At 39.0% G+C, this 22,197-nt stretch overlaps 1 protein-coding gene across 1 annotated transcript; it reads right to left on the reverse strand.

Moving 5' to 3' along the window:
- Nucleotides 1-2,104: 2,104 nt before the first annotated feature.
- On the reverse strand, nucleotides 2,105-22,197 carry ZC3H8 (zinc finger CCCH-type containing 8). The gene is made up of 8 exons (XM_032410475.1): nucleotides 22,045-22,197; nucleotides 16,684-16,780; nucleotides 8,730-8,964; nucleotides 7,666-7,799; nucleotides 5,926-6,048; nucleotides 5,397-5,508; nucleotides 3,692-3,801; nucleotides 2,105-2,154 (listed from the first exon to the last, which is right to left on the reverse strand). Exons 1-8 carry the CDS (start codon nucleotides 22,119-22,121, stop codon nucleotides 2,125-2,127), a joined length of 918 nt encoding a protein of 305 aa, XP_032266366.1. The 5' UTR covers nucleotides 22,122-22,197; the 3' UTR covers nucleotides 2,105-2,124.

The following is a 22,197-nucleotide window of genomic DNA, read 5'->3' on the forward strand; positions in this document are numbered from 1 at the left end:
TGAGTGGGGAGTCTGCTTGTCCCCCTCCCCCCCAACTTGTGCTCTCTCTCTCTCTCAAATAAAGAAATAAAATCTTACTAAAAAAATTTTTTTAAAAAGGGCCCAAAATAGCCAAGGCATTTGTGTAGAACAGCATTAAACTATCAAACTATATAAAATCCAGTAAAGTTCCAGTAATTGAGACAGAGTATTAGAGAAAGAGAGAAATGAAGCAGAAAAGATACCCCAGAAATCAATCTTTGTTTGAAGGAAACATATATAGTAGAGGGGGCAGGCATTACAGACCAGTGGGGAAAGGGCAGTCTTTTCAGTTGAATGGTGCAGGGAGGCTGCTTATCTGTATAAGGAAAGAGGAAAAATTAGGTCCCTACTACATACCATTCAAAAAGAAGCCAATTAGTCTTAATTCTTTTCTCCCTATAGCCACAACCACCCTCTTTTTCATGTAATTCAGCAGCTCCTCCCATGTGGAAAGTCTAAGTAGAGTGTACTTCCGTACTTCTTGACTTCGGGCTTGGCTGTGTAACTTACTTAGGCCAATGGGTTGTGAGCAAATGTGATGCAAACAGCCTTGAGCTTCTGTCAATGCCATGAGAGGAACACATCCCAGCTAGCCCACTGGTCCCAGGAGAAGACTGAGACCAACGTGGAGCAGAACCATCCTAGTCAACCTGCTTCATGAAGCAGAGCCAACCCAGCCAAAGCCAGCCTAGACAGGCCCGGACTACTGCCAGCCAATCTGCAGATGCATGGAAAAAGAAATGTTTATTTTTATATGCTAGTGAGAGGCTTTTGGTTGTTAACACCATTATGGTGTTAACTGATATATTTTCCAAAGGAGTAAAAAATAAATGTAAAAAGCAAAACTCCAGAACTTAAGAAGATTGCCAAAAGAAGTAATTCTGCTCATTGAGGCACTTCAGAAAAACGGAAGACAGCCCACAAAATGGGAGAAGACCTGCCACACATACCTCATAAAGGATTATATCAGGGATATATAAAATCAATTTATAAAGAATAATCAGCCCAAAAGAAACATAGGCAAAAAACACTAACAGGGATTTCACCAAAAATGAAACTCAAAGCTAGTAAGCGTAAGAAAAGATGCTGAATTTCATGAAAAAAAGCTACGTGACATCACTTTTATGCCCAATAACTGAAAGTCTTGACAATACAAAGTATCGGCAAGCATAGAGCAACAAGAGCTCTTTTACACAGTTGGTGGGAGTATAAACTATTCTAACTACTTTAGAAAAGATTGGTATTATCTTAAATTTTAAGATGATACAATTCTACTCCTTGGTTTATATCCAGAATAACTCACACACATTTACATCAAAAGACATACATAATTATTTATAATACTTTATATTCAAAAAATTGAAAATAACCTAAATGTTCATCAGTAGTAGAATGACTAAATAAATTTTGACATATTTATAGAATGAAGTGCTATATAGAAGTATAAATTAATAAGAGCTATGTGCATCTACATGTATGAATCTTAGAAGCCTAATGTTGAGGGGCACCTGGGTGGCTCAGTCGGCTCAATGTCTTACTCTTGATTTCACCTCAGGTCATGATCTCAGGGTCACGAGATCAAGCCCTGCATCGGGCTCCACACTGGGCATGGACCCTGCTTGGATTCTCTCCCTCTCCCTCTGCCTCTCTCCCCTGCTCACTTGCTCACATTCTCTCTCTCCCCCTCCCCCAAAAGAAGTATAATGTTGAGTGAAAATAGCAAGTCACCAATAAGTACACAGAATATTTATTGTTTAAATTAAATCCAAACTGTTTAAATAAAATCCAAACACAAGCAAAACTAAATACACTATTTAGTGCATCTTACACATTTGGTAAATCTACAAAGAAACAAAAGAGAATAAAAATACAAAAGATAGTGACAAACCAAGAGAGGGAAGCAGGTCCAAGGAGACGGACATATATATCTATGTATATGTATCAAATATTTTTTAATTTTTTAGCGGGGGAAGATAAAGAAAAAGATTTCTATTTTAGAAAATGGAAAAGTCCTATATTTCCAAGCCAATTTCTAGAGATGTTTCAGAGAAAAAAAAAGAAATGTGCTAAGTGCTAATTTTACCTTTTTTATGCCTTTTATTTTCATGATGACTTCTTTTCAGTATCCAAAACCTAATATGAAAAAAAAAAAATCACACAATCATTTTTATGCATCAATGTCTAATTCAGGTACATCATAATGCTCTTGTCTAGTGAGTTCAATACTATTTATCCTAGTAATCATCTAATATTTACTCTAAGGCCTGAAAGATGACTTTTACATCTATCTTTTTTCCATATATATTTCATACTAATAACAAAATAATTGGTATGACTTTAATTCCAGGGTAAGCCTTCAATTTTATAACCTAAAAATATCCAGAAATAAGCACCTTTGATTTTCTAATATTTGCATACGCTCAACAGAACCTTCTGCCACAAGATGATATGGCTTGGTTCCAGGAAAATCTTTTATTTTCACTTATATTTCAATTTAATTTTGAAGACACTGGGGCGCCTGGGTGGCTCAGTCGTTGAGCGTCTGCCTTCGGCTCAGGTCATGATCTCAGGGTCCTGGGATCGAGCCCCGCATCAGGCTCCCTGCTCTGCGGGGGGCCTGCTTCTCCCTCTCCCACTCCCCCTGCTTGTGTTCCCTCTCTCGCTGTGTCTCTTTCTGTCAAATAAATAAAATCTTTAAAAAAAAAAAAAGTTAAAAAAAATTTGAAGACACTAATTCCAACTAACATATAGGGAATGAAAGAATATAAATGATTATTATTTTTCAATTATCTTTCCTCATTGAAAGAATATTTGAAGAAAACTTTTTTTTAAGATTTTATTTATTTGAGAGCGAGCGAGCATGAGGGGAAGTGAGCAGAGGGAGAGGGAGAAGCAGGCTCCCCGCTGAGCAGGGGCTTGATGCGGGGCTCGATTCCAGGACTCTGGGATCATGACAAGCCAAAGGCAGATGCCTAACTGACTGAGCCACCCAAGCACCCCGTGAAGAAAAGTTTTGAGTATGTTTTGATGTAACTCTAAAAATATTTGCCATCCAAAGATTCTTAGCTTTCCTTCTAAGAGTGTAACAGGAGTACTAGTTCTCCTATTTACTGTTTTCCTTTGGTTAGCTTGGCTACTAAGGTTGCTAACACACTGAAGGTTTGAAGAACATTCCAATTTATACCTATTGCTTGGGACATCTGGGTGGCTCAGTCGGTTAAGCGTCTGCCTTCGGCTCAGGTCATGATCTCAGGGTCCTGGGATCGAGCCCTGCATCGGGCTCCTTGTTCAGCAAGGAGTCTGTTTGTCCCTCTCCCTCTGCCCCTCCCTGCTCTCCCCCCCCCACACCCCCTGCTTCATGCTCTCTCTCACTTTCCCTCTCTCCTCTCAAATAAATAAATAAAATCTTTTAAAAAAAAATGTTTATACCTATTGCTTGTATAAGTATAAACTGGAATGTTCTCACCAGCAATAAGTATAAATTTTCCTTTAAGCTACAAAAAATATATACAAATGAATAATAATTTTCTAAATGGAATTAAATTCTAAGACTGTCAGTCCTAATATATCCCATATTGTAACCTTAAAAAACAGTGTGTTTTCAAAATTCTTACCCTTAGTTCAAATATATTCTTTAAAAAAGAAAAACAAAAATTAAAATTGTACTTACTTTGGCCAACAATTCTTGTGTTTCAGGAGTCAGTGGAGAATGTGAAAACTTGCAATATTCACCCTGATAACATTTTGTTCCTGTATGGTAAAACTTGCAAGGATATTCATGTAATCCAAATGTTAAGGAAGAGAACAACTTTAATCCAATAATTTGTTATTAATTTACTGACTTTATTTTCCCTATATAAAGGCCTTTCCTAATAGCAGAAACACTAAATTCTCTATTTAAAATATGAGACAATAGATTATTAATTGAATTACATGAAACATCTAATTTTAGAATAATTATATAAATCAAGTTTAATGGCTATCATAGGATACTTTCCCTTCATATCCATTTTTATAATAAACTACAGGCATATTTCACTGATACAAGAAAAGGATGTGTATTTTAAATACATTAAGAAATGTGATTATTTTTAAAGCATTCTTTTGGGGTGGGGGAATTAAAGTCAATAACAATGATAGGTCTTACAAATCTGAATCCTTTAGATATAAGGCCGTTTAAAATAGGATCAATTTAAATAACTTCAATATTATTTTCTAGGAAAAAACTCTCAAGTTAGAATTTCAGATTCCTTCTTTTGAATCACTGAAGGAAAACAACTTTTATGGTGCCCAAAGGTGCTATTACCCTAAAATGTTTATGTTCCATGTTTTTACAACATGTCTGTACCATATGCACTGAAGAGTTAGGGTTATTTTCCAAATTAAGGGACAATTAACCTCTATTCAGTACAGAATATACAGAAAATAAGTACTCTCAAATTACGCAATTCCTGCTTTTTTTTTTTTTTTTAACAAAGTAGCTTATATGAAGGCACCTAGCAGGCTCAATCAGTAGAGCATGCAATTTTTGATCTCGGAATTGTAAGTTTGAGTCCCACACTGGGTGTAGAGATTACTTAAAAATAAAATCATTTAGGGGCGCCTGGGTGGCTCAGTCGTTAAGCATCTGCCTTCGCCTCAGGTCATGATCCCAGGGTCCTGGGATCCAGCCCTGCATCCAGCTCCCTGCTCGGCAGGAAGCCTGCTTCTCCCTCTCCCACTCCCCCTGCTTGTGTTCCTGCTCTCACTATCTCTCTCTCTCTCAAATAAATAAAATCTTTTAAAAATAAAAAAATTAAAATTAAAAAAAATCATTAAAAAAACAAAAACAACAAAGTAGCTTATATGACTATAGATACAATTAGTTATTGTCACAGCAGAAATTCTGACAGTCTTTCTGGGGGCTGAATAGGTCCCTCTCGTGAACCGGCTGCTATACTACCCAGGTGAAGGATCTTCATTTGAGTGAATTACTAAAGAATCCATCTTTTCTTTCATGGGGAAAAAAAAAGTCTATACAGGGGCGCCTGGGTGGCTCAGTCGTTAAGTGTCTGCCTTCAGCTCAGGTCATGATCCCAGGGTCCTGGGATCGAGCCCTGCATCGGGCTCCCTGCTTGGCGGGAAGCCTGCTTCTCCCTCTCCCACTCCCCCTGCCTGTGTTCCCTCTCTTGCTGTGTCTCTGTCAAATAAATAAATAAAATCTTTAAAAAAAAAAAAATCTATACAATTTAACCACTTTGATACGGAGTTGGGCGTGGATAACATAACAATAACCATAGCTAAAACACGGGTTTCATTCAAAATTATACATATTTAAAATGTTCAAGTAAATATTTAGAAAAAGTAAAGTTATTATACATTGTGATAAAGGATATTATGCAAATACAGACAGTTTTCACCTCTGGTACAATATCCTTGTACATAAAATTTACACATTTCCTTTTTCTTCTCTATCTCTGCATCATGATCAAATTTACACTGGTCTCCCTGGGCCAAAAGGAACAAGGAAAAGCCATTATTTCTCAAAGTTAAGTCATTCAATTCTTACTAAACTTAAGATATGCAAATGATTCCAGAAAGTCTTAGAAACACTAAAGTATAAACTTTTTTTTTTTACTATAATCTAATTCTTAAAGTTATCTTATAACCACACCACACATATCTGCTTAAAATCTTGTTAAGTCCTAAACATTTTTAACACAAAGCATTTTTTAAGAAGTATCTTTCTTAAACATAAAAGAATATTTCAATAAAGTTTTCTAGTCAAACCTTTTCCAGAAGGAAACAGTTAAAAAATGTACAGGTATGCTTTTAGACTATCCAATGGAAACAGGAGTTGGCTTTAGTACATTTTTGCTATACTTTACATTTTAGTATATTTTTGCTTACGTAGTTTTTTATTACCTTAATACATTTCCTTTCAAGAAAATATTTACAAATTTGTTTCCCCTTGCGTTCCACTGTATGTTGGTTGATGAATCCCTGACTCATTCTCACATGCTGCTGCTTCTCTTTAGGTTTATCACCCTTTGAAAACAAAAACAAAGAACTAAAGGCGAGAAATAGAAATTTAAATATTTTATTCCATTGCACAAAATTATTTTAACCACCTTTAAAACATTAAAAAGTGACTCTTCTAAATTGTCCTTCATTTGCAAGATCTGAACTTTTGCACATCAGTTCAAAAATAAATATTCTGCCAATTATAACAGCATTCCAGCATCGAATATTAGTGTGTGTGCAATTTGAATATTTTCTTGTACTTTGCCCTTTTTAAAAATTGGATAAAAAAATTCAAAAAATGAAAGTGCTACTACTTGTGATAAAAACCAAAGTCTAGGAATAAGGCTCTTGAGAACAATGGAGTCAAAACTGGAAACCATAAGGTGAACCAAAAGCAGCGTGCGCTTTAATTTCAATGAGATGCTCACTGAGTGAGAGCAGGGAATAATAACCAGCTCAAGTTAACAAACACAACTATAAATATAACCTCAAAGATGGCAACAGATATAAAAACAAAAGGTGACTTTTATATAAAAACAAAAAGGGAATTTCCTAATACATTTTAATGGCTTTTTAGAAACACAAACCATTTTTAGTGTGTTAACTTGTGTACAATTTATAGCTTTTGCATACCAAATTTCTGAATAGCTTTAGGAATTCAGTATGTGCAAAGAAGGGACCTGACTACATTTATGTGATCTACTTTGTAATAATGTCAAATTTCCACTTAAACACCATCAAAATTATGTGTCTAATAAAGATGTGTCAGTGTAAATCTTTGGTTTTATTTGACTATGTTATTAAATTCTAACATACATGTTTACAATCTGTTCCTCATGTAAAAGGGCGGTCAGCTGAATAATCATTTGAGTCAATGTAAACCAAATGAATCACAGGGAATACTGACGGGGTCAGGAAATAAAGTTCCAGTTGTGGCCTGGCCCTGTGTGACTCTGAGCAGTTACCTGAACCCCCAGGGTTTCAGAGTCCTCACTTGTAAAATATGGAAGCACAGCAAGATTTTATATAAATATGCTTTAATCTATAATATCTGATCTTTCTAACGTTTTACCACCCCTAACTCTCGTCTTCTGGACCAAGTCTAACAAAAAAAGTTAGTTTAGAAGCCCTCAGAAAAGCACAGTCCTTACTGTCCTATCCTGAATACATCCACAGACTAAGGAAGAAGAACTTCTACAGAGCAAAATCAAGATACCAGGTGGGTGGGGGTGTTTTGTAAGGTCATTGCTCAGAAATATTCAGTTTTAATTTCCACAGGGACCGCAACAGTACAAACTCTGTAAGACTCTGTGACTTCTTCAGAGTTCTCTTGGCCACTTTATCTTCTCCCTGCTTCCCCTGTTTTCCCAGCCATTGACAGTACAACACTCCAAAATCAAGGGACTTGTGTGCATGTAGTCAGGTAGACAGGTACAACACTAAGGCTTAACACAGGTGCTGGCAGCTAACGGGCGAGGGGGAAGGCAGCGGCGACAGTGACAAGGAAGAACGTGGAGAGCCCACTGATGGTGAGGAGATTTTTCACCATCAGAGAACCCTCGTTTTGTGGCTCGCCACTGAGGGGTAAGATAAAAACTTGGCAGCACGTAGGTGTCCTCCTGCATGCCTACACTCTCGTACCTGTTCCTGCGAGCCCCTGTTCCGCAATGAGGCGTTCGATCCTTTCTGTCCGGCGCCAGCCCATTTTCGCTTCATTTTCTTCTGTTTACCATTTTTCTGAACAGCTTTAAGGTTTTTATTTTTTTGTTTAACAGCTAAAAACAAGAAAGTTAATTTTGTGTGTTTAAATCTTACACACTAAGTGTTAAAAGTTTAATTTATGAGAACATGAAGGCACAACAGCAGTTTACTCTAAAGTACACTCTACAGGGGCGCTGGGTGGCTCAGTCAGTTAAGCGTCCGACTCCTGCTTGCCCCAAGTCAGATCCTTTTGAAAGGTTCAGAGTATAATAGTATAATAGAGCTAATTAGGAATTGCCATAGCACTACAGGAGCAAAAGCTTCAGATGTTTAAACTGACCTCACATGCTACTGTCAGAATTTCCATTGAAAACACTTTATATAGGGGAGCCCGGCTGGCTCAGTCAGTAGAGCATACAACTCTTGATCCTGGGGTTGTGAGTTTGAGCCCCACACTGAGTGTACAGATTACATAAGAAAATAAAATAAGAGTATTAAAAAAAAAAAAAGCAGTAAAACAAGAGAATAAACTTCATATACAGTTGTCATCTGTCCTCATATCTACGACTAAGTTTCATTTAAGTAATCTAAAAGAATATATTTTATTTTAGTAATCTAAAAGAATATATAGTCTGACACACCACTGTATCAGATATTAAGTCAATTCCTCTCTAAACTGACAGCAATACAAACAGGTACATCTTGTCCTTCAGATATGCAGAATTTAGCATTCTCCCTTTCAAAGCAGTCATGGCCCTTGATAACCCTCTTGTAAACTCTCCATTTGTACATGGAATGGCTGGGTTGGGGCGGCAGGGGGCCGGAGTGGGTGTCTCAGGCCATGCAAGCTCACATCTGATGTAAAGATCCATGGAAAGCATGATGTTACCATGAGATAAAATGCAGGAGAAAATCTCCCCCCTCCCCAAACCTCAGTCCATATATGGACAACTGTGACTGATTATCTAGATAAACTTTAAATGACAAAATAGTTTCACCCTTACCTTTTTGGGTATCCTTCACTCCCTCTTTCTTCACTGATTCTTCAGGAAATGGTAAGGATTGAGCAGCATTTGCCATTTCTTTAGCTTGTATATACTGCTGAAGCTCTTTAGCAAAATTATCTTCTGATTCCTGACTGCAGATATCATTATCACTATATACGTCATAGTCCTTACTTCTTGATTTTCTATATTGCAAATTCTTCGGTGATGTTGTAGAGTTCCCAAAGTGCCTAAACTAAGTAAAAATTAAATTTTCAGTTTTAAAAAGCTGGCATGATTCAAAACAATCTGGTTATAAAGAAGAAATAAAGACTGGCCTATGAACTGATCTTCATTGAGGTTGGGTGATGGGTATATGGGGGTTCTTTCCACTCTTACATTTTTAAAATTTTCCAGAAATAAAAACAAAACAAAACAAAAACCAACACAACATATCCATCCTTGAAAAAAATTTGATGGAAGATTCTGAATTTGTACACTAGATGTCTTTACTGAATTAAAAGAGTAAACCCCCAAATCCTAATTATTTGATATATATTGACTGAACTACAGTATTATAATTCATATTTTATTTCTCCCTTTGCATCAACCATGCTTTTAAGTGGTTTAATTCAATAACTCATCATTTCATAAAGGAGTAAGTAAACTGTAATGGCCCAAGTGAAAATCCCCTATAGTAAGCTACATCACAGCTAGCAAAGCCTATTCTTTTTCCTGTAAATCATAACGTCAGTGGCGCACACTGATGACAAGGAACAAAGAACTGCCCAGTTCTCTGTAATCAAGTAAACTTTACTTTCAGAAGTTTTCTAACTCTGTTGTTGCAGCTCCCCCAAGGCAGCAGAAGCAAACACAGGCACCTACTGAAACAGGAAGCCAGGAATGGCAGCTGACCCCGAGTCAGCCTGAGATGATCACAGCAGACAACTTAAAGTACTCTGTGGACAAGAATTTCCAAGTATTGGTATACATGCCTACACATGGTGACACAAGTGTATCAGGTTGTGTAATTACAGTTAGTATGTCTGATACATTTTAATTAAAAGGCTTATAAAAAAATGTCCACGTGCCAAAGGCTCCTATTTTGATGTCAGGAAGAGATAACACGTCTACCATTAAACTGGCCAACGATCCTGCTCCAGAGCATGCTTTGGAGTCTGGTCTCTTACCTACTTTCACATAACTGATGAAAGCAGCAAACTCAAAACAAACGAGAAATATCGCTATTATAAAATATACTAGGTGGCCCAATTTAACGGCTTACTTTTGATGTTAACTTCAAAGCTAGGAGTTGTACCACCAGAGGATTGATCATAGGCCTATAAAATGAATTTGCTCCCTGCATGAATAATCAAGTGGAGAAAGTTTCCTAACCTGACAATGGCCCCAGTGTACACCTACCTCATCTTCATTATACCAGACAAGACTATCAACCAATCCAACAGTATCAGGCCACCAAGTTCCCTGTCTCCAAGTTTTCAAGGAAGAGCACCTTTTAAAACTAATACCATAGAACAAACTTGTAAACATAACATCTGGTCAGGGGTCGGCAGATGTCAGCCTGGCCTCCTGTTTTTGTTGAAGTTTTGCCGGAACACAGTCACACCCATTCATTCACTTCCGTGTTATCTACACCTGTTTAGTTGTGACAGAGTCAATACGGCTCACAAAGTTGACAAGACGCACTACCTGGTCCTTTACGAAAAAGTTGGCCAATTCCTGTGATAATTATTATGTTTACCATGGTTTTGGCCTTTAATTTTATTTAGTGGGCACAGGGAGAGTCACTCAGTTATACAACAGCTCCCATGAAGTTTGGTTTAGTCAAATACACAGAGATGAAATTCTATTCAGTATATCTAAATCAAAATATTACAATGATCCAAATGAGTGATTAAGTGCCCCTTACACACAAAATATGTACCAAAGCAGACCCCCTTTAACAGGTGATAACATGTCTGATTTGTATTCAATGAAGTGATGACATGACATGGCAACACGAACAAAACCAGGACAATCATCAACTATGTTGTTTTATTATACATTAGAGATACGTATTACTAATTGATATGATTCTTTTCAGAGGGCAATGAATACACAAAATACAAACGATTGCTTTAATACTTTTCTTCATGCAGCTAGCTATAAACTCATTACTTTGATGTTTGCTGTTCTCTACATAATTTAGAAAGTATACAAATATACTATTAACATTTTTCCCTTTAATGAAGGAGCCTAAATAAAGTTTTTTTTAAGCAAAAGATTTCTAATTCAGGAGGATTTATTGAACTAGTACAGCCTCCTGAGACTCCGCAGAAATAAAAGTACAGAAATGTAAAAATAGCTCCATAAGATTAGTGGGGATGGGGGGACATAAAGTACATTCATTAGTAATTGAGAAAAGCTTAACAAATTCTTTTTTTTTTTTAAAGATTTTATTTATTTATTTATTTGAGAGAGAGAATGAGAGAGAGAGAGAGAGAGAGAGCACATGAGAGGGGGGAGGGTCAGAGGGAGAAGCAGACTCCCTGCTGAGCAGGGAGCCCGATGCAGGACTTGATCCCAGGACTCCAGGATCATGATCTGAGCCGCAGGCAGTTGCTTAGCCAACTGAGCCACCCAGGCGCCCAAGCTTAACAAATTCTTGACAAGTTTTTGAAAAACAAAAAGTTATAATTGGGAGGTTGGGCTTTGGCTGGAGTGTGAGAAATGGGGCTACAAATGAGGATGAATGAAAATTCTACATAAAAACAGACAAAGCTATTGTAACAAATTCTCTCTGCCCCATTCCTCACCAGAATACATTCAAACAGAAGTTTACCCCAGGCAAAAAAAGAGAATAAAGAAATTGAGTAAAATGTTTGATAAAAGCCAAATCTTCTTCTGTGGGTACTAAGACCCCAGCGTGAAGTCTTCCACATTCTGGCATTTGGGAGCAACCCACCAGAAATATACTCCATCCATTCAACCTACAACAGAAGTTCTACCCTGCTGTCCAGAAGAGATTCCTCACAGGGGTCTATGGACAGAATTCAATGAACTTGAATGGGAATAAAAATCACACATTATTCACATCAACCTCTAAGTTGGCATTTAGCATTTTCCTGTTTTGAACACAGGGAACAAAGAGCAGTATCAACAGTACCTGCACCTGTCACTAGTAGAATCACAGGTACTTTCATATATCACATGACAGTTGTTGCAAATCTCAAAATATCTTTTATGTTCATCACTATGTCAAAGTTACAATAATTAGACCTACTGCTGGACTTATTATTTAGTGCATTAATGAAGAACATATTACTCTTTCCACATTTGTTTTTTTGGTAACTGTATTTCAATAAATTTCCTTTGTAATCCAACATATTTCATTTTATTCACTTAAAAACATTATTCTGAGAAGGGGCCCATGGGCTTCACCAGACTGCCAAAAGGAATGCACAGCACAACGAAGGTTAAGAACTACTATGCTGAAGGAAACCCATGTCTCCACACAGCCCACCCATGGACTGATGCCCAATCAGGCTTTCCATCTGGAGGAAAAGCCTATAGAGACACATGCCCACTAACACACCAGCGAAGGCCATCCATCAACTCTCCCGGCCTTTCTTAAATCAAGGAACAATGAAGGAACACAAAAACACATGGCAAAAATCTAGAGTAGGTATCATTAAACTATGACCCCAGGGCCAAATCCATCTCACCACTTATTTCTATAATAGTCAGCAAGCTAAGAATGGTCTTCAGATTTTTTTAAATGGTTGAAAGAAAAAAAAAAAAAGAGAATAACATTTCATGTCAATGAAAGTTATATAAAATTCAAATTTCAGCATCTATAAATAAAATTTAATGGAACACAGCCATGCTCATTCATTTACATACTATAATAGCTGCTTTATCACACTACAATAGCAGAGTTGAGTAGTTGTAAAAGAAACCACAAAGATATTCAAGACATTATAGAAAAAGAAGATGCTAGACAGCTATAACAACAAAACAAAGAACAAGAAAGAACTCTTGAGGGGCGCCTGGGTGGCTCATTCATTAAGCGTCTGCCTTCGGCTCAGGTCATGATCCGGGGTCCTGGGATCGAGCCCCGTATCGGGCTCCCTGCTCAGCGGGAAGCCTGCTTCTCCCTCTCCCACTCCCCCTGCTTGTGTTCCTGCTCTCATTATCTGTCTCTGTCAAATAAATAAAATCTTAAAAAAAAAAAAAAAAGAAAGAAAGAACTCTTGAATAGTTAAATTATGAGAAACCCACAATTAGGAAATGATGCTTAAAAAAAGTAATTTATAATAGCCTCACCAAACACCTAGCAATAAACCTAACAAAAGGTATGGTAGATATAAGACATCTACAAAGAAAATTACAAAACACTGTTGAGAGAAATTAGAGGACCTAAAGATTAGACAATTCAATATTCTAAAGATGTCAATTCTCTTCCAAATGATCTGTTGATTAAATGCATTCCCAATGAAAATCCCACCAGGATTTTCCATGGAATTTGACAAACTGAAATTCTAAAACTTATATAGAAATGCAAAGGGTAAGAATAGCCAAGACGCTTAAAGAAGAAAAACAAGGTGAGAGGATTTGCTTACCTGACACCCAAACTCATCATAAAGCTACAGTAATTAACATGGTGAGGTCTTGAGGGAGGGCTAGACAGATAAACCAGTGGAAGAGAACAGAGTCCAGAAACAAACCCATCAAACACGAACATCTGATCTTTGACAATGGTGACACTGCAGGCCAGCGGGGGGAAAGACAATTCTTTTCCCTCAGTGAATGGTGCTGGGACCAATTGGGTAGGATAACAGGAAAAAAAAAAGGTTAAACAGAATTTGTCACCCCTACCTCACAGTGTACAGATACAAATAAATTACAGATGACTACAAACGTAAATGCAAAAAGCAAAACAATAAATCTTTTAGAAGACATTATAGTAAGCTATTTTTATTAAATAAAACACATCAACACTATAAAGATTAATAAATTTGAATACACTAAAATTATGAACTTTTACTCAAAAAATACTATCATGTAAAGCCACAAAATGAGCAGATATTTGCAACACAAGAATCCAAATGAAGGGAAAAAAACCCTTATAATCCAAAATAAAGAACTACAAATCAAGAAAAACAAAATCACGGACAAACCAATAATTATAAGAAGACAAAAGACCTGAACAGGCACCAAAAAAAGGGAAACCCAAATGGACAAATGTATGAAAAGATGCTCCATCCCAATAGTAATCAAGAAAATGCAAACTTAGGGGCGCCTGGGTGGCTCAGTTGGTTAAGCGTCTGCCTTCGGCTCAGGTCATGATCCCAGGCTCCTGGGATCAAGCCCCGCATCGGGCTCCCTGCTCCGCGGGAAGCCTGCTTCGCCCTCTCCCACTCCCCCTGCTTGTGTTCCCTCTCTCGCTGTGTCTCTCTTTGTCAAATAAATAAAATCTTTAAAAAAAAAAAAAAGCAAACTTAGTTACAATGAGCTGCTTCACCAGATGGCGAAAAATACAACAGATGACAATACCAAGTGTGGAGCAGCAGAAATATAGTCTCTCATACACTACCTCTGGGAATAAAATGGGTAGAACCACTTTGGAGTACAGTTTGGCATTAAGGTAAAGGTAAAGATGCTTTACTCTAAGACCTGGCAGTTTTACTCCTACGTAACTACAGAGCATATGTGCAACAGGATACAAGTGAAAGAATGTAGCGGCACTACCCATAACCTCCAAAAATGGAAATCAGACCAATGTCTACCAACAATGAACCCTACTATGTTCAATAATGGAATACTATGCAGCTCAGAAAATAGAACAGGTATACGCCACAACATCTATGAATCTTACAAATATAACGTTGAGAAAAAACAACAGAAAGAACACATACAATACTATTCTATTTCTGTAAAGTGTAAAAACAGGCAAGGAAAAACTGTATTATTAAGGATGACAGCATTAGTAGTAAAACTGAAACTGTAAAGAAGATCAAGGAACTGATCCGCATGCAAATTACGACTCTAGTTATCTCTGGTAAGAAAGAAAGGAATAATGACAGAGAAAGGAGGCATCAGAGGCTTTGGGGGTAATGCTCTTTCTTGACTTAGCAAAGTCTCTACCTGGGTGTTCTTTTTAATCAGCTGTGATACTGCATATTGACGTTTTACAAAAGCACTTGTGAGTAAAGAGCCTGGACTGAAGCAAACCTACTTAGGAATAATGCAGGTGTCCATCTACTCACAGAACTGTTTATTGGAATCTACTTAAAATAATTGTAGCATGTTCTACCTGCCTATCTCCTGTATTGGGTTATATATGGATTAGGGAACTTTTAGCTGGCATGAAGGACTGGGGTCGATGTGACTACAACAATATAAAAAATTGGGGGGAGGGGCACTTGGGTGGCTTAGTCGGTTGAGCGACTGGTTCTTGGTTTTGGCTTGGGTCATGATCTCGGGGTCGTGAGATCAAGCCCCAAGGGGGGGTTCTGTGCTGAATGTGGAGCCTGTTTGAGATTTTCTCTCTCTCCCTCTGCCCCTCCCCCCACTTGTATGCTCTCGAATGCACACGTGCTGTTTCTCTCAAATAAATAAATAAATCTCAAAGGAAAAAAAAAATTGGGGGGAAATCCAGGCCGCCGTTTTTCAGTGTTAAGACCTTGGCTCTTGTCCACAACAGCCACACATGCCCCAAAGGGCAAAAGAAGTTATATACTTGGGTAGCTGAGAGGCTTGCTGAGGAGATGAAGATGTTACACCTGCTGTATTTTCTGTCCGGTACCCTTTTGTAAAGCTAAGTCTAAGAGTATCACATTAAAGCGTATTTGTATCTTGTGAGTCTCACTGCCAATTCAAACCCATCATTTTGTGGTGTGTTAAAGTTCACAATAAAAAAAAAAGTTCAGAAGGAGAAAAAGAGGCAAGAGAGGAGCAGATATTGGCTGTTATGGGTTGACTGTGTCACTCACAAATTCTCCCTATGAAGTCCTAACAGCCAGTACTTTAGAATGTGGCCTTATTTGGAAATAGGGCCATTACATTTGTAGTTGGTTCAGATGAGGTCATTAGGGTAGGTTCTAATCCAATATGACTGGTATCCTTATAGAAAGGGTATATTTAGACACAAACATATGCACATAGGGAGAACACAATTCAAATATGAAGGTAAAGATCAAGGTGATGTTTCTGGAAGCCATGACAAGGAACACCAAAGACTGCCAGCAAACCACCAGAAACTACCAGAGGAGCATGGAATAGATTCTCCCTCACAGCCCTCAGAAGGAACCAACCCTACCAACACCTTGATCTCGGACTTCCAGTCTCCAGAAACACAAAACAAGAATCTTCTGTTGCATAAGTCACCTGGTTTGTGGTACTTTGTTAGGGCAGTCCTAGCAAAGTAACACAAGCTTTAAGCTGTAAATCACTAAGGTCAGTTAAGTTAGCAAATCAAAACCCTTAAAAATTATGGCCTAACTTGAAAAGAAGTTTTTGGGGCGCGTGGGTGGCTCAGTCATTAAACGTCTGCCTTCGGCTCAGGTCGTGATCCCAGGGTCCTGGGATCGAGCCCCACGTCGGGCTCCCTGCTCCGCGGGAAGCCTGCCTCTCCCTCTCCCACTCCCCCTGCTTGTGTTCCCTCTCTCGCTGTGTCTCTCTCTGTCAAATAAATAAAATCTTTAAAAAAAAAAAAAAAGAAAGAAAAGAGAAGTTTTTGAAACAGTTTACAACCCATTTCAGAAACCGGGAAAACCAAAATAAAAGCAATACACTAAAACAGTTCATGTTAAATGACTGAAGTTTCTGAATGATAAATTTTCTGAAGTGTTATCAGGTCTCCTTGACATAAGGAACTAGGTCTCCAATGCTCAATAAACTGGGACAAATAGGACCCCTAACAAATTTCTCACACCCACTCCTGTGTTTTTTCAATATGCCAACTTAATCTTACTTTTTTGGGTATTTGCTCACATTCCAGTTTTACTTCCCATTTTATTTTTTCTTCTTGTGTTTCTTCAACTTCTGTATCATCTATTCCATCATCGATTCTGCAGCAAAAATATCAAATAACACAAGAGTTTTTTCAACCTGAAAATGGTTCATACCACAGCATTAAAATTCATGGCTTTGGCTTATCTTCTACGTGCCCTTAAAAAAAATTCCAAATTCAAATTCTACTCCAAATACTCCAAGGAATAATGTACAAATTTATGATGAGCAATACACATCAACATGTGTTTGTAAGTAAACCATAAAGCTGAAATTTTAGATTACATAACCTTCACATTCTAGTCTCAGGAGCTATATAAACCACCCATTGATTCATCACTCCATTCATTCAACAAATACTGAGTATCCACCATATACCAGGCTATAGGCCTTAAATCTTGGGATACAACAATGAAAAAGACCTCGTCCCTGCCTTCTGAGAACTTTCTATGTGCTTGGGAAAAAAAAAATAAAGCAATTTTAATATAGTATGATAAGCATAGGAACACTTAGCCTAGATTTGGGGGCCAAGGATCTTCTTTTTTTTTTTTTTTTTTTTTAAGATTTTATTTATTTATTTGACAGAGAAAGACACAGCGAGAGAGGGAACACAAGCAGGGGGAGTGGGGGAGGGAGAAGCAGGCTTCCCGCGGAGCAGGGAGCCCGATGCGGGGCTCGATCCCAGGACCCTGGGATCATGACCTGAGCGGAAGGCAGACGCTTAACGACTGAGCCACCCAGGCGCCCCGGGCCAAGGATCTTCTAAGCTTAAAAGATATATAAGAGTTACCAAACAGTGGCGCCTGTCTTAGTCAGTAGAGCATGTGAATCTTGATCTCCAGGTTGTGAGTTTGAGCCCCACGTTGGGTGTAGAGATTACTTAAAATAAATAAATAAATAAACTTTTTTAAAAAGTTAGCGGGGCTCCTGGGTGGCTTAGTCGGTTAAGTGTCTGCTCAAGTCATAATCCCAGGGTCCTGGGATCGAGCCTGGAGTCAGGCTCCCTGCTCAGCGGTCTCTCTCCCTCTCCCTCTGCCCCCCCCATACACACTCTCAAATAAATAAATAAAATCTTAAAAAGAGGAACATAAGGGAGAATAGTATTTCAGGTAGAATGCAAGATGCCTTTCAAGGTCAGGAGAGAACGTAAGTTATATTCAAATGGGAAGATGAAAAAGAAAAGTTGTTTCCAGACTCGCAAGGACTGAGAAGTTAACATGCAGACATTGTCAGACAGTGACTTGAGGATATTCCACAAAAACTAAAAATGAACCCAAGAAGGATGAAAATGGGAAGCTGGTGAGAAAAGATGTCACTGAAATTTACACCATAAATACAGGGGGCTGAAAGCAATTATGTCTGGACAAGTAGTGACTACTGAATAAAAGCTTAAGATAGGAGTTACATGCCAGATAAAGGTAAGGAATAGGCAATGAGCACATTCTCAAAAAAAACATGTTACAAATGGAATGCACTACTAACTAGCACAAGAATGTGAATAGTGGCTCTGAGCTTCTTGCAAAGTTATAGGAGGAGCTCAGGCTTCACAGCTTCATCTGATTCAACAGCTTACCACTGATCTGTCCCTAGTCAGAGTCTCAGAGCTTCGTCTATCAGATAAGGCACCAACTTGTGAGACTCTACAGAAGCTATCACAAGAGCCAGTAAGCCAAATACAAGGAACCTTCGTTGTTCCAGTTATCAGAAATGAATCATCTTACGGAGTAGGAAGCAACCTCTCCTGAGGCAAAGCAATAATGACAATAATGACTACAAGAGCAGTAAAAGCTGGGCGCCTGGGTGGCTCAGTCGGTTAAGTGTCTGCCTTCTGCTCAGGTCGTGATCCCAGCGTCCTGGGATGGAGTCCGGCATTAGGCTCCCTGCTCAGCGAGAGCCTGCTTCTCCCTCTCCCTCTGCCTGCCTCTCTGCCTACTTGTGCTATCTCTCTGTCAAATAAATAAATAAAATCTTAAAAAAAAAAAGAGAGCTGTCTTATGCTTACCGTATGCCAGAAGCGATTCCATGCATGTTACCCACATCACAACAGCCTATGACATACGTACTGGTGGTTAAAAGCCCATTTTACAGATGAGAGAACTGAATTACAGAAGGCTTATAAAACTTGCCACACACCTACTTAACTGGTAGAGCTGAGATTTGAGCCCAGACAGGGAAAGCCAACTTCCTAGGCAACACATCCACCTGGATAGCTACTTGACATATTTTTAATAGAGCCCAAACCGAACTCTTGACCTAATCCTCCTGTTATTTTTTTTTTAAGATTTTATTCATTTATTTGAGAGAGACAGTGTAAGAGAGTGTGCGCACAAGCATGAGTGGCAGGAAGGGCAGAGGGAGAGGGAGAAGCAGACTCCCTGCTGAGCAGGAAGCCCAATGCCAGACTCCATCCCAGAACTCTGGGATCATGACCCGAGCCGAAGGCAGACGCTCAACTGACTGAGCCACCCAGGCACCCCTCTCCTGTTATTTTAAACAGCAACTCGACCCTTCTAATGATACTGACCCAAAACTCTGAAGTAACTTAGACTCCTCTTTCATATCCTCAATCCAATCTGTGACAAAATCCAATTTATCTTCAAAATACATCCATTATTTGGCCACTTCTTGCTAATACTATGATCCAAGCTACTCTTGCCATTACATTCCACTCTCAACACAACCACAATGACCCTGCTAAAATGTCACTCTCTGTTGCAAACCTTCCAACAGCCTTTCATCCCATTCAGGGTAAAAGCCAAAGTCCTTCTTAATGGCACCTACAAGTCCCTACATGATCTGCCTCCCTGACCCTATCCCCGAGTACCTCCCAGCTCCTACTTCTCTTCAAGTCCTGCTACTCTAACTCCATTCCAGCTGTCATTCTGGCCACTTTCATCCCATCACCTAATCACACCATGCTCACTCCACCTCAAGACCTTTATACGGACCTTTATATTCTCTCTGCTGGAAATCAACCCTTCTCACCTCTCTACTCAAATATTACTTATCAGTGATATTACTGAGGCTTTCTTTAACTACCTTCTTTAAAATATCTACATTCTCCCTACCATCCCATCCTCCCTTCCTATCCTCCTACCCAGCTTTCATTTTCTCCATGGCATTTATCATCACCTAAAATACTATCTATGCGGGCGCCTGGGTGGCTCAGATGGTTAAGCATCTGCCTTCGGCTCAGGGCATGATCCCAGGGTCCTGGGATCGAGTCCCACATCAGGCTCCCTGCTCGGAAGGGGGCCTGCTTCTTCCTCTCCCTCTGCTGCTCCCCCTACTTGTGCTCTTTCACTCTCTCTGTCAAATAAATAAATAAAATCTTAAAAAAATAAAATAAAATACTACCTATGCATTGTCTGTGCTGCAAGAATATAAATCTCATGAATATGGAGATTTTTATCTCTTTATTTATTGCTATAGTCCCAGGGCCTAGGATAATGGCAGGTGCTCAAGAAATAAGTAAACCTATTATAAAATTACTATGAAAAAACCCACAAACCATAAAAGCTAGATTCCTGTGACCTTATTTAAAACATACAAACAGGGGCGCCTGGGTGGCTCAGTCGGTTAAGCGGCTGCCTTCGGCTCGGGTCATGATCTCAGGGTGCTGGGATCGAGCCCTGCATTGGGCTCCCTGCTCAGCGGGGAGCCTGATTCCCCCTCTCTCTCTGCCTGCCTCTCTGCCTACTTGTGCTCTCTCTGTCAAATAAATAATAAAAAATAAAAATAAATTTAAAAAATAAAACAAAAAAAAACCTTTTGTGCAATGAAAATAATGCCATAAGCAGAGTCAAAAGACAATAAATCAGAAGTAAAATATCTGCAGACTAGAGATCCTAAAATTTTAAAGAGACGGACCAATGAAGAGAAAAACAGGCAAAGGTATGAACAAGGAACAGTTCACAGATGCTCTCTGTATATACCATTCTACACCTAACATTTGGGCAGAAATCCAGAAGTGCATTTTATGTAGTTCAGTAAAGTTTTTGTGAATAGAATCTTATGTCCAACACATTTTCAAATTGATAGATGCTATTGTTAACATGAAGCTATTGTCTTGTGATGATTCACCTTGCTAAATTAATGGTTTATTAACGTTCCTCGTTTTCTTTTGTAGGTGGATCATATCATCTGCAAGTTACTAGTGTCTTTGTCTCTTTTCAGTATTTATAGATCCTATTTTATGTTAGTCATTTTTGCCTTAGAAACACAGAAATCAAATCATGGGTAACTTAGTCCTAGTTATGCCACTTAACACTGTGCAATCTTGGCAAGTTATTTATCCTCTCTGTGCCTCAATTTTCTCATCTGCAAAAACAAGGACAGTATCTTTTCTTCAAGGTTAAGATTAAATGACATATTTCATGTAAAGCACTTAGTAAAACTCTTGATGGTAGCCTGAATTAAGGTAATAGTTTTAATTAAGGTATCTGAGATAAAGTGAACAGATTTGAATGATATCTGGGAGGTAAAAATCAACCAGAATAGAGATATACTGAGAATGAGAGAAATAAAGGAACAAAAGGTTGTGTGTCTCGGTTTCAGCTTAAGGAAATTGGGGAAAACACACAGGTTTAGAAGTTGGTTTTTAGCACTTCAAACAGAAAAAAAAAAAAGTAAACGAATATCCGGGTGTAAAGAAACTACACTATACACATCTCTAAAAATGAGATCAATAAATTATCACCCTTTGGCCAGCGGCGTCAGTTCCTTTCTCAACCTAAAGGAAAAGTTACACCCAAATCGTGTTTGCTGCTTTATTATGGTCTTTAGGGTCTTCTGATGCAAATCAATGAATTAAAGGCAAACTATTCACTATTTGCCCTCATTGCTTAATGAACTTAGGGTTTCGGATTTTTCTAAAAAAAAAAAAAAAGTGTTTAGCATGTGTCAGTGAGAAATGACAAATGATCTGTCCTCTAGGAGCTGGCGGTCCGGTGGAAGGAAGAGTACTGTGGAAACACACGGAGGTTTCTAACCGGATCTAGAGGGTCAGGGGCGCAGAGAAAGGGGAGCCTCCCGAGATCGCCGCCTGGACCCCGCTGCTCCCCTCAAGCAGGGTCCCGGCACCTCTCCCCGTGGCAGCTTACGAAAAGAGCCCCATTGCCGGCTTCCATCCCCGGCGGCCCCACAGCGACCTCTCCACGTCCGACCCCCGTGCCTGCCAGGCGGACCCCACACGCTCGCCCACGCACTCCCCGCGCGACCCAGCGGCGTGGCCCACACGCGGTCCCGGCAGCCTCCAATGGAACCAAAAGGCGGAACCCGACTGGGGCCCCTGCGATCAAAGCATGAAAAGATGGGGAATCACCTTTCATCAAAGTCCGTGGTCGGTTTTTTACCCAGGGCCGGGTTGGGGGGTTTGGAGAAAAGATTCTCAAAATCCATCACCCTCGCGAGGGCCCCGCAGCTAGAGTATAACTACCACCGCGTGAGGAGGAGGGACCCAAAGCCGCGCACAGGC

Source organism: Phoca vitulina, unplaced genomic scaffold (genome assembly GCF_004348235.1).
Source record: "Phoca vitulina isolate PV1807 unplaced genomic scaffold, GSC_HSeal_1.0 scaffold12, whole genome shotgun sequence".
NCBI lineage: Eukaryota > Metazoa > Chordata > Mammalia > Carnivora > Phocidae > Phoca > Phoca vitulina.

Excerpts from the sequence above, each read along its gene's own strand:
- ZC3H8 (XM_032410475.1), bottom strand. The coding sequence starts at position 22,121 with ATGGATTTTGAGAATCTTTTCTCCAAACCCCCCAACCCGGCCCTGGGT. Across the intron at positions 16,781-22,044 it reads ACCACGGACTTTGATGAAAG|AATCGATGATGGAATAGATG; the intron begins GTGATTCCCCAT and ends TTTTTGCTGCAG. Across the intron at positions 7,800-8,729 it reads AGTGAAGGATACCCAAAAAG|CTGTTAAACAAAAAAATAAA; the intron begins GTAAGGGTGAAA and ends TCTTGTTTTTAG.